Here is a 12,669-nt window from a genome sequence, read left to right on the forward strand (position 1 = left end):
GTATCATAACTATGCTATCCAGTTCTCATTTTTTATGTATTAGTAATCATTTGCTATATCCAGCTAAGAGACCTTAAAATGATATAGTCTTTCTTAAGGGATAAAATAGAGAAATGTAACCAAGGGATTTTGTGTCTATTAGGACACTTGCATCAATGAAGGCAAATCATCGGCTACAGTAACCTGCACCCAGGAAAGACGGAGACAATCCTTAATGAGAGTGCGAACAAAAACCAGGAAGCTTAAAGGTCAGTCTATAACAGATCCAAAGCTGATGCCCAAGCAGTAGTAAAATGGCCGGCCCAACCCATTTTGAGGCCCTAGGCACAATTTGATCAAGCTAGTTGTCATATTCCTCACATGTGGAATACATATGGTTTGGGACTGATCTGACCCCAATGCTGCCACAGACATTTTCTAATTAATTTTTTAAATATTAGGCATATTGTCTGTATGACGAATTAGAACTGATTACATTTCGAGACTTTTTCCAGCTATCTGAAACTGATCAAATTTTGAGACAGGTCACCCCAAAACTGAAGCAGCACACCATAATCATAGCAAAGAAAGGGGCTGTTTTGACACTTGATGTTGTTAGAGTGATAACTGAAAAATTATTTGAAGGATCTTTTTGAAACTTTTAAGACACATTGTATGGGTCGGGAAATGGAAATGCTCAAATTCTGAGACAAATCATCCCCAAACTGAAGCAATGCTACTTAGTGGCATAAAGGGAAGGGTGACTGCAGACAATATTTGACCTTGTGAATGTGATAAAGCAAAAAGTATTTGATGGATCTTATTCCTGATTCAGATATTTAACATATCTTTTTCAATCTTTGCAAATGCATTGTAAGTGTGAAAATATGGACTTGATAAAAATATATTGCAGTATTTTGATTTGGCAAATCACTTAGCCCTAGTTCGAATCAGTGGTCCACATAAAACAACAGGCACAGATTTGATGAACCAGATTACATGAAGACTCACATAAATTGGACAATATAACGGTATGAAAAATTACATACCGCCCTGGCCAACTGTAGTGGGGCTAGATATAGAGGTTGGGGGAGGGGGACGAATAATGATTAAATAAGGGAGAGGGGGTAACAGGGCCATTCTGGGAATACATCATTGTCATTTTTTGTCAGCTTCTTCGCCACTTGTATACATCCTCTTCTTAACTAGCCTACCATTATAATAAAAGTATTTTATTTAATAAATATGGGGCCCTGGTGGCCATTGGGCCTCAAAAAACTATTTAGCTTAATCATGCCTTGGGTTGTGGGGCGGCATGGTGGTGCAGTAGTTAGCACTGTCGCCTCACACCTCTGGGACCTGGGTTTGAGTCTCCGCCTGGGTCACATGTGTGCGGAGTTTGCATGTTCTCCCCATGTCATCGTGGGGTTTCCTCTGGGTACTCCGGTTTCCCCCCACAGTCCAAAGACATGCTGAAGCTAATTGGAGTTACTAAACTGCCCGTAGGAGTGCATGTGTGAGTGAGTGGTGTGTGAGTGTGCCCTGCGCTGGGCTGGCCCCCCATCCTGGGTTGTGCCCATTGCTTCCGGGATAGGCTCCGGACCCCCCGTGACCCAGTAGGATAAGCAGTTTGGAAAATGGATGGATGGATACATTTATATGAACTGCCATTTAGCCAAAATGAACCTTATGATCAGCAGTGCTGAAGTTCATACAATGTAACTCCAGCTTGATGGTTTGATGCCGGATATCCAGAGAAATTTCATATCCTTTGGGGTTTCTACCCAAAACTGGAGTTACTCTGTGACCTAAAGGCCGATTTGTACTTCTGTGCCAAGTCTATGCAGAGCTTACAGAGATTCTACGCAGAAGTTTAAATCAGCCTTAAGACTAGGTGATATGACAAATGTTTAGATTTTTTTCATATCAGTCAACATCGATGTATTTCGATAGAATTTAAGTCATTAATTCTTTACTTCAATGCTCTGTTTTTGCTTAAATTTCCTTAGAATTGCCTTGAACCAGATTCAAAACATGAAAAAGGCGACAAATTCAATGAACTGAGATCTCATTTTAATAAATAAATCAAACAAAAATTTACATATTTCCTCTAAGGGTATAACAGTGGAAAATGTTCAGATCACAGATTATACCTGGATTTTTTTCTGAATAACAAGGGGAGTATCGGATCCTGATGCTGAATAACAAGGGAGTACCGGCTCCTGGTACTGAATAACAAGGGGAGTACCGGCTCCTGGTACTGAATAATAAGGGAGTACCGGCTCCTGGTACTGAATAACAAGGGGAGTACCAGCTCCTGATGTGGAATAACAAGGGGAGTACCGGCTCCTGGTACTGAATAACAAGGGGAGTACCGGCTCCTGGTACTGAATAACAAGGGAGTACCGGTGTCTGATGCTGATTAACAAGGGAGTACTGGCTCCTGGCACTGAATAACAAGGGGAGTATCGGATCCTGATGCTGAATAACAAGGGAGTACCGGCTCCTGGTACTGAATAACAAGGGGAGTACCGGCTCCTGGTACTGAATAATAAGGGAGTACTGGCTCCTGGTACTGAATAACAAGGGGAGTACCAGCTCCTGATGTGGAATAACAAGGGGAGTACCGGCTCCTGGTACTGAATAGCAAGGGAAGTACCGGCGCCTGATGCTGAATAACAAGGGGAGTACCGGCTCCTGGTACTGAATAACAAGGGGAGTACTGGCTCCTGATGCTGAATAATAAGGGAGTATCGGCTCCTGGTACTGAATAGCAAGGGAGTACCGGCTCCTGGTACTGAATAGCAAGGGAGTACCAGCACCTGATGCTGAATAACAAGGGGAGTACCGGCTCCTGGTGCTGAATAACAAGGGAAGTACCGGCGTCTGATGCTGAATAACAAGGGGAGTACCAGCTCCTGGTACTGAATAACAAGGGAGTTTCGGTGCCTGATGCTGAATAACAAGGGAGTACTGGCTCCTGGCACTGAATAACAAGGGGAGTACCGGATCCTGATGCTGAATAACAAGGGAGTACTGGCTCCTAGTACTGAATAGCAAGGGAGTACCGGCTCCTGGTACTGAATAATAAGAGAGTACCGGCTCCTGGTACTGAATAACAAGGGGAGTACCGGCTCCTGATGCTGAATAACAAGGGGAGTACCGGCTCCTGGTACTGAATAGCAAGGGAGTACCGGTGCCTGACGCTGAATAACAAGGGAGTACCGGTTCCTGGTACTGAATAACAAGGGGAGTACTGCCTCCTGGTACTCAATAATAAGGGAGTACCAGCTCCTGGTACTGAATAACAAGGGGAGTACTGGCTCCTGATGCTGAATAACAAGGGAAGTACCGGTGCCTGGTGCTGAATAACAAGGGGAGTACCATCGCCTGGTGCTGAATAATAAGGGGAGTACCGGGGCCTGGTGCTGAATAACAAGGGGAGTACCGGCTCCTGATGCTGAATAACAAGGGAAGTACCGGTGCCTGGTGCTGAATAACAAGGGGAGTACCATCGCCTGGTGCTGAATAATAAGGGGAGTACCGGGGCCTGGTGCTGAATAACAAGGGGAGTACCAGTGTCTGATGCAATAATAAGTGGAATACAGGCACCTGTTTTTCCTCACGTCAAGCACTGATCTTGGTAGCGTATCTGAACAAATTTGGATACATACATAATTATAAATTATTACTATTACAAATTTGGATACATATTTAGACACAAATCATCTTTACAATTAAGTTATATTCTCCTGCCCAAAAAATGTCCTTGCGTGATTTTTCTGAAATTAAGCCAAGTGGATGTGTAGCTGCTCGAAAACCACTCAGGACTTATTGGAAGTTAATGACTGGCACCTAGGGTAATGTGTAATGAAAGTTCTAGACGTATAATTCATAGGAGGTCCTTGCTTTAAAGAAACACCTGCCACTAACAGTGAGGTCTGAAACGACATGATGAAATACTCATTTATTTACAACCAGATGGAGTAAGACTGACAGCCCCAGAGGCTGGGAGAGATCTGGATAGTCTCTTTGAAGACAATCCTACACGTATCTTTGTGGCTTTATTTCCGTACGACCCTGCTGTCATGTCCCCAAACCCGGACACTGCAGATGAGGAGCTGCCCTTCACGGAGGGACAGATCATCCAGGTAACACTGTTTGCTACCCTGCTGTAGTACATGAACTGGGAAAATAATGCATATTTCTTAGCAGTTCATTTACTCAAATTAAATTATGAATAATTTTGCTATTATTAGTTGTGCACTTTTTGCCCTCCGAATATGATTTTTGTAATATTTGTTCAAATCACTGATTATGTAAAGTTCTTGGTTAGCAGTTGTAAGTATTGAGAAATTATCATAACTACTATGAGACCAATCTGGGTAAAATATACAACATAATATTTTTCGCTAATGCTTTACATTAACTCCACCTTCATAATTCATTCATTATGCATTTATAGAACATTCATAAGCAGCATGCAAATACACCTTAACATCCTAACACCCCTTAACAGCTTTAATATACATTTATAACAAACATTACATGATTATACAATTATAATGTCTGTTATTATTATATATTGTCTGTTATAAATGTATATTACAGCTGTTAAGGGATGTTAGGATGTTAAGGTATACATACATGATGTTTATGGATGTTTTATGAATACTCAATGAATACATTACGAAGGTGCACTGAACGTTTTACGAATGCAGTATAAAAGCATTATGAAGGTGCATGGATTATCAGTATCCTTCATAGTCTAAGGTTTGCATTTGTGTTCTGGCCCCTTCAAGTATGACCACGGGTTCTCAATACAATTCTGGTCCCTAATAATATTAAATGGTATCATGCTCAATTTCATATTCATAAAGGAGAGTGTAACTAATTCACAAAATAATTACAAAACATAATCATTGTATTTTAATTCTTAGAGTTTAATTTCTTGTAATTGCTTATTTTTAAACATTGCCTCTTAACTAAGTAACGGGTCCTTATATTTAAAGATAAAAAGAATAAGAATATCAGCTAAATGCAAATATTCTTTTGGTAAATGGTAGTAAATTAGCACCTGGAATAATTTTAAGAACCCATATTAATATGTGATACATTGATTGTGCATTTTCATCAGGTATATGGAGATAAAGATGCTGACGGATTTTACTATGGAGAATCAAATGGCCACTTTGGTTATATTCCATGCAACATGGTGTCTGAGGTCCAGGTGGGAGATGAAGAGAGCAGACAGCAGCTAGTGCAATGTGGATTTCTGCCTGCAGAGGTCCCCATGGAGAAATCAGGTACCACAGTCTGCCTCTCTTACACACACAAACCCGAAAATATACGTAAGGTCCACCACCTTGTTGTTTTCAAATATTCCAGTGGAATTTTATGTAGCCTCACCTTCGTTATTTTCTGCTATTAGTGGCAATGGGAAATTTTTATTTCTTTTTGTCTTACTTTTGTGCACTTGAACTTTTTCAGTCAGAAAATCTGTGCCAGCCTGATGACAATGGTGCTACAAAGTGAAAAACTTTATGAACTGAAATGTGGCACATGGCAGTTTTTACAGTGTAAAAGATTACATTTCACATAATACTGAATTAAAACTTGGTAATTTCATTTTGAGAACTAATGGTGACTGTTTAACACAGGAAGTGAAACGTGACATGGGCAATGCTGTGGGTGCAGGCTCATTCGTGTTTTTGTGAGGGAGGATTTCACACTCTTTGTGGATTACTTGTCAGTCTTCCATTGCTTTTTGTAGTCACCATTTAATGGAACATCTTAATTAGGGCAGGGCCTCCAAAACAACCATAGACCATGACACTGCCTCCATATGTAGAACTCCATATGTAGTGTCTTACAAATACACAGAAATTAGGTCCACATATTTCAAATGTCATTTGATAAGATCTGTATTGGGATGAAGAAAATATGGCACTCATGATACGTGAATTCAGTTTTAAAAATATTAAACCCTGTTCCCAAACAATCTCATAGTTGAAGCTGTATTTAAGAAAAAATAATATAAAACAAATTCATCCATACAAAGCACGCAATCAGGATATATTCAGAGAGGCAGTGCTGTGATAAGTCGCGCATTGATGTGAGATAATCCATATCAGGGAGGACACTTTGAACTAGGACAGAGAAATTACCATTCCAGTCAAAAAGACCTGGCTGATTGTCTTGTCGTTGCACATAGATTCCCGTCACGCAGCTATGAAGCTTAAGGACCAAACTCCCTGCAGGATGGTGGCGATCTTCGATTACGATCCTCGGCAGAGCTCTCCGAACATTGATAACGAGGTGATGGCTTTGAGGTTTAACAACATTATAAAATGTGCTTTGTTAGGTAGAGCTATCAGCATCCACTAACACCACTATGGTGCAGGGTTGACACTACTCCATCATACAAATCAGTCTGTATTTCTCTGCAGGCTGAGCTGACCTTCAAAGCAGGGGACACTGTGTTGGTGTTTGGCAATATGGACAGCGATGGGTTTTTCTATGTGAGTGTGGAATCCAGAGTGTGTGACTAGACTTGTGTGTGATTGGACTGATGAGCCTGGAATATGATTGAGCATTCAGCATGGAGCTCTGTTTCAGGGAGAGTTGAACGGACAACGTGGCCTAGTTCCATCCAACTTTCTCCGAGCTGCATCTGAGACTGAGGTTGAGAAGTGTTGGGGGGCAGGGAAGGTGAGCAAAAATATATCTTTGAATTTTCATTTAATACAATGTCTGATTTTCTAGATAAATACAGTCCTCTCACTTTATTGTTCCAATAGTGAAGAAACATTTTCAATACAAGCCAAAGTTCTTAAAATTTATTTTGTGGGAAATTTTACTTCTCTAACCTTCATCAAACAGAAAAATATAAATGAAAATGGTGATCAGCCAAATTATTAGAGTTTACTATTTTTACAGTGATATGTCTCAAGGTATTTAAAATCTTTATGCCTAGTCAAAGTAAGAGTCCCAAAAAAATCAATATCACTAAACATTCATTAAAATAATCCAGGGAGATAATTAGGTACTGTGGATATAGGGTGACCAGATCATCCATATCAGGGAGGACACTTTGAATTAGGATAAAATTTGTAAACTACCATTTCACTCAAAAGGACCTGGATTTGACTTAAGCACTGAGTTGTTGCTGTGTGCTGACTGGTTAGTCTCTATATTCATGCATGTGTCACTAATGTTAAAGTGAAACAGCTGGATGACTCCTTCAATCAAGGAAACAAATCAGTCAAAGTGCATGAAGAAGTGATCTATTTAGCCAAGCACAGGAGCCTTTCAGTTTTAGTTTGTAAAACCTGAAGTAGCTCAAAGTGTCCAAAGTGTGACATGAATTATCTGGTCACCCCATGTGGATGGGGAAAGGCTAATTATGATAAATTAGTTGGAACACAATACACAGATATACAAAGCTTCATGTCACTATTGAAATAATCAAAGCTTTATGTTCACTGATCTGTATTAGGTTACTAAATCCATCACTTAGATTTTGTTTTTGATTGAGTTTCAGTCGATTACATGTTTTTCCTTGTTGTTTGTCCTTTGTTTGGAAATAACAGGGATGCAGGAGGACCATGCATTACAAGCATTAAATGTAAGTGTTACTGTTTGGAGCCACTGTATTTAGCAAGCTGAGTATCATAACTTAAGTTTCATATAGTCTATGGTAACCTTCTAATCTTCGGCATTGCTGTACTGTCCTCATGTATACCCTTGCTTAATATATGGAATAAGAAAGTTCTAGAAAATCTCAAAAACCCGTCCTTTTCCTGCTTGTTCTTTATCTCTATTGCAGGTAAGCCTTCCATTGGTTATGAAAGATAGAACCCCTATGGAGTAATTTCAAACACTCATTGCTTTTCTATGATGAGCTATTAAATGTATTCCCAGGACAGGTAGTTTTGGGATGCCTCAGATGCTTTCTTTCAAAGGTGATAACTCAAAAACTATTTGATGGATCTTTTAAAACTTTGCAGGGGGGTTGTTTGTGTGTTGAACTGGAACTGATTAAATTCTGAAACTGATCATCCAGAAATTTAAACCCTACTTAGTGACAGCAATGGGAAGTGTGAAAGCAGATGACATTTGAAATTGTGAATATCATAGGTCAAAAAGTATATGATGGATCTCTTTACTGCTCATGCAAACATTATATGGATGGAAACCTACACATGATTTCATTTTCAAACAAATTGCCCCAAAAGTGAAGCACTGTGGTAGCAAAGGAAGAAAATGGAAGCAGTAGAATACACTTGGTCTTGTGAACATCATAGTTCTAAAAGTATTTGATGTTTTTAAAACTTGGAATGCACATGATATGGATGATAAACTTCAAGTGATCAAATTTTGAGACAAAAGTTAGCCAAAAATTGAAGCAGTGCTACATAGTGATGACAAAGAAAAGAGCAGCCTCAACTAGCATGATAATTCAGAAATTGTCTGATCTTTTCCAAACTTTGTAGACACATTGTATAGATGAAGATTGTTCAAATTTTGAGAGAAATCACACCAATAACTGAAACATCAGTGCATACTGACAGGAAAGACAAGGGTAAGTTAGATAAGAAGCTTAACCTTATGAACAGGATAACTCTGTTTGTTATTATTACTCTAATTACGCTATCTGATTTTTGATTAATCTTATTACCACTTCACAAGAACATTATATGGATGAAAATCTACACCTTCCATTATAGACCCCAAATCACCCCAAAATTCGAATTGCAGCAGAGTGTGAAATGGAGGCTATAGCCACCTACTTGTGAACACAGCCATCTGCCGTCTAAACTTATTCCATGTATCTTTTTTCATACTTCCTAGGAACATTATATAGGTCAGTAATTCTTGACCTGTGGGGCACAAAATGATTTTCTGAATATTCTATAATATAGTTTATGCTGTTTTTTTTTTTTTTTTGGTCGCCAGCCTCCCCATTCGGCAAGTAGTAGTCTGATAGCCGGTCAGCAAAATGTGTCGGTGTGCAAATTATTGTGGAGGAATTATTTTTTTTGTGGACAGGTGGGGAGAATGTATAAAGTATGCAAAGTTAAGACTAAAAATAATATTTTTGTTATATTGCTATATTTTCATTCAGTGTAATTTATCAAACGTGAATCCCCCTGCCCACACTTAGCTAAATTTTCCATTGGAGACTTTAGTTATGTCACTTAGCTCTAGTCCTAGCCAAGGCACACAAAGTGCTCCTGGGCTGCTAGATAAACGACCTGACCCTGTATTTGGATCCCAAGCTTTGCTCAACTGTATATGTATATGTGTGTGTATGTCTGAAGCAGAAAGCATTCAACTATGTTAACCATTCACCCATAAGGCAACTTAAAGTCACTTGTTCATCAATATTTCCTGTCCTTAATACAAAACTATATATAAAAGTGATAAAGCCAAGAGTTACGAATACTTTGATCTGTCTTGTATACCGTGTAGACTGTAAATAGCTATGTTTGTTTTGTTCGATTTATTTAATGTGCAAAATGGACATGTCACTGCAGTTGTGCAAGTCAATGAATGTGTATATTCATCTTTTATTACCCAAACACAATGGAACTGAGTCTCATGATATGAGACTGAAAAGGCTGATTGATGCAATTTATTTCTTTGGATGTCAGGAGCTGGCATTCTGGGGACACAAACTCATTTAAATATGAGAATTGTAACTACACAGCTGTTATGTCACAGAAAATGCTGGTCATAGTGCAAAAGAGAACTAAATGGAATGTAAATATTAAGTGTAATCATAATCTACTGTAAACTGCCATGTAAGTGGAATGTGCAGTAAATAGCAGTGTAGTTTCAGAGCTTCATGCTAAAACTAGGACTCCTGGTATTCAAGTAAAAACACATTTATTGGCTTTGACAGCTCCAGTTGGTCCATCCAGTACATCTAGAAATTGTAAATGCTGGTGGGTGTGGGAGGAGTAAGTATTAGATAGGTGGGGGGTGACATGGGTTTCTGAGAAATACAATGCTACTGTATTATGGGGACAGCCCCGATTCTCATTTTATGTGTGGTTTCTTTTGCAGCATGTGCAGCTAATAGTTTTGCAAAACATTATACAATCAAGTTCCTGACAATATGAGGGGCTTTTCAAACTGTGAAAAGAACACAATGAATGTTTGTATGGCTGAAAAAGAAAATCTTTTTATTGTGATATTGTTAATGGTTTGCAAAAAGAAAATAACTTCTTCTTGACAACTGATTCTCAATAAATTTCCGTAACCACTAAGAGGGTACTTTCTGTGCTTCTCCGGCACATCCCTGCTTTACAGAACTATTTAAACTAGTATCTCAGTATTAGATGCTTAAAAGCTGAAGCTTAAAAAAGCTAATGGATTTTAGCCTTAAGTGATGATTGTTAGTCTTAATACACCCACTTAATGGAGTATGATCGGAATGTATGTTTCCTGGTTTCTGCCTTATGTTTTATACATACCATCTGCAAAAGAGCTGACAGTTTGCTACCATGTGTAAGTATGGTTAATCCATTCAGTAACATACAGTGGAAAAGAGTGTTCACTTTTTAGTTTCAGTGGATACCTAACATGTCTCTAGGGAGTTTTTGTTCCTCTATCAGTTGTATATGTTCTTTAAAAACCATTTCTGTAAATGGAAGTTCATTTATGAATATAGCTGTATATAGCTGTATCTGTGTCCTTCATACTGTCTATGTACTTGTAGAGATTTAGATGGCAATTGCCACAAAAACTGGTCCAAGGAGATTTTGAGACTAATTTAAAATTTATTTTTGCAATAATAAAGTGTATTTTTTTTTTAAATACTGTGCTGTTTTTCAATACAGCTTCCAGTTGATGATGTGATATTATCCAAAGAGATGGGTGGAGTTGGCAATGATGTAGCAATGTTGTATGGTAACATAGTTTAGTTTAGTTTTCGTCAGTTTAAATGGAAACCCCAATTAACGCCACTGGCATTACATTAGAAATGAGTGAGTATCGATATTTTGTAGTTAGATTGTATCAGTCTTTATCACCAGTTTGAGAACAAAGCCTTAAGTTACCATAAAATATAATTAAGTGCTTACAATTAACATTAGAATTTTAATATTAGAATGTGTCCCAAAATATAAATGCAAATATGACTGAGGTTTTGTCGATTATTTTTTATTTAATACAGCAAATGTAAAAATTCATCTTAAATAAATAATGGAAAATTCACCATAACAAATGACAGAAAATGATTGTCAGTAGTAAACACATACAGACTCCCTTGGGTTTATTAAAAGCACATGTTATAGATTGGGCTGCTTGTCTGATCTTTACTTCCTGGTCCGGATTCCACAGAAGCCAACAGTACACTCATCCATAAAGTAGGAAACACTACACTGTGCAGCGGAGTTTAGTACTGCTTTCTACTTTATGGATGACTGCACTGTATCTCCAGGGTCTTCTTCCACCAGGTGGCGACGTTCATTCCTTGGGCCACACTCTTGAGTTACATTCACTCTCCAAATCATCTCTCAATGAAAATCCCCCCACCTTCAGTCACAGACTGAAAATGAAATAAATCTAAACAACAATTAGAAAACGCTAATATAAACTCTCATATAAGATGCTTCTTTTTGAATCACCATTTTACCAGTAACAAGTGTACATATCATTTAAGAACAGCATATTAAAAAAATTCTGAAACACTTCAAACAGTTCTGTTCAATTCAGCTTCAAAAAGATTCAGGCACCACAATAGTGGAAATTTTACATATTAAAAAAATGATTGTAATATTAAAAGTATGAAATAATACTATAAAAGACAAATTAAGTTGTATTGAAGAGCTGTTGACAGAGTACTTTCATTGATGTCTAAAGTCTTAATTTTTCATATAATAGCATTCATTTATTAGGAACATTAAGCTTCCTGAGTGACAGTGAAGACAGTATGAAACCCTGCTTTGTACAAAGAAGCCATTTTGTGACGCATGAGTATCATACCTTTTTTGACTTAATAATTATACAAGTATTTAAGCTGTCAAATATTTTAAAATCTGACCTTAAATGTTGACACAAATGTGTACAATTCAGCTTGCACCAGGCTAAAGAAGTTACATTTTACAACATTAATATTACTACATTTCCGCTTCACTTCAGTCGAAGACCAGAAACCTGATATATAATATGGAAGCACAATCATTTTAAGCACAAAGTAAAAATAAGTCAAGGTAAATTGTCACAGTTTAGATTATGAACTTTGTTTCATTTAATGTTTTTATCATTAAATTTCAAATGATTATTAATTTAAAAATAAGAATACCTTATATTTACCTTCAGAATATTCAAAATAAGTGCATATTGAAATATGAAATATAGGCATTTATCAGTTATTTGTTAATCACTTTTCAAGAAGGGAAAGCTTGCCCAACAATCTTACCGGCTTCCACTCTTGAGGTTGTAAAAGAAACAGGCCAGAAAGACAGAGATCTCCTCCTTTTTAGCTGATCGTCACCCACGTGATGTAAACCACAGGAAGAAGGCCTCCCGCTTGCACTCGAAAGACACCCAGTGGGTGTGGTGTTCGCCATGTTCAGTGGATGGCTGCTTCTGCCAACCTAACTGATGTTAATAGGTCAAAAAATACAAATCAAATAAAAATTGTGAAAGAACTGTGGGTGAGGATGGCCAGTGCCCCTA

At 38.0% G+C, this 12,669-nt stretch overlaps 1 protein-coding gene across 1 annotated transcript in view; it reads left to right on the forward strand.

The window, feature by feature from the left end:
- The window catches only part of LOC125711690 (RIMS-binding protein 2-like), a 45,544-nt gene extending 34,326 nt beyond the window's left edge, over nucleotides 1-11,218 (forward strand). Inside the window, exons 16-22 of the mRNA XM_048980891.1 lie at nucleotides 143-248; nucleotides 3,961-4,130; nucleotides 5,117-5,285; nucleotides 6,194-6,297; nucleotides 6,429-6,500; nucleotides 6,598-6,690; nucleotides 7,572-11,218. Of these exons, the coding sequence (XP_048836848.1) occupies nucleotides 143-248; nucleotides 3,961-4,130; nucleotides 5,117-5,285; nucleotides 6,194-6,297; nucleotides 6,429-6,500; nucleotides 6,598-6,690; nucleotides 7,572-7,604 (747 nt within the window). The 3' untranslated portion in view covers nucleotides 7,605-11,218. The remainder of the gene's footprint in view (nucleotides 1-142; nucleotides 249-3,960; nucleotides 4,131-5,116; nucleotides 5,286-6,193; nucleotides 6,298-6,428; nucleotides 6,501-6,597; nucleotides 6,691-7,571) is intronic.
- Nucleotides 11,219-12,669: the final 1,451 nt, after the last annotated feature.

Source organism: Brienomyrus brachyistius, chromosome 17 (assembly GCF_023856365.1).
Source record: "Brienomyrus brachyistius isolate T26 chromosome 17, BBRACH_0.4, whole genome shotgun sequence".
Taxonomy (NCBI): domain Eukaryota; kingdom Metazoa; phylum Chordata; class Actinopteri; order Osteoglossiformes; family Mormyridae; genus Brienomyrus; species Brienomyrus brachyistius.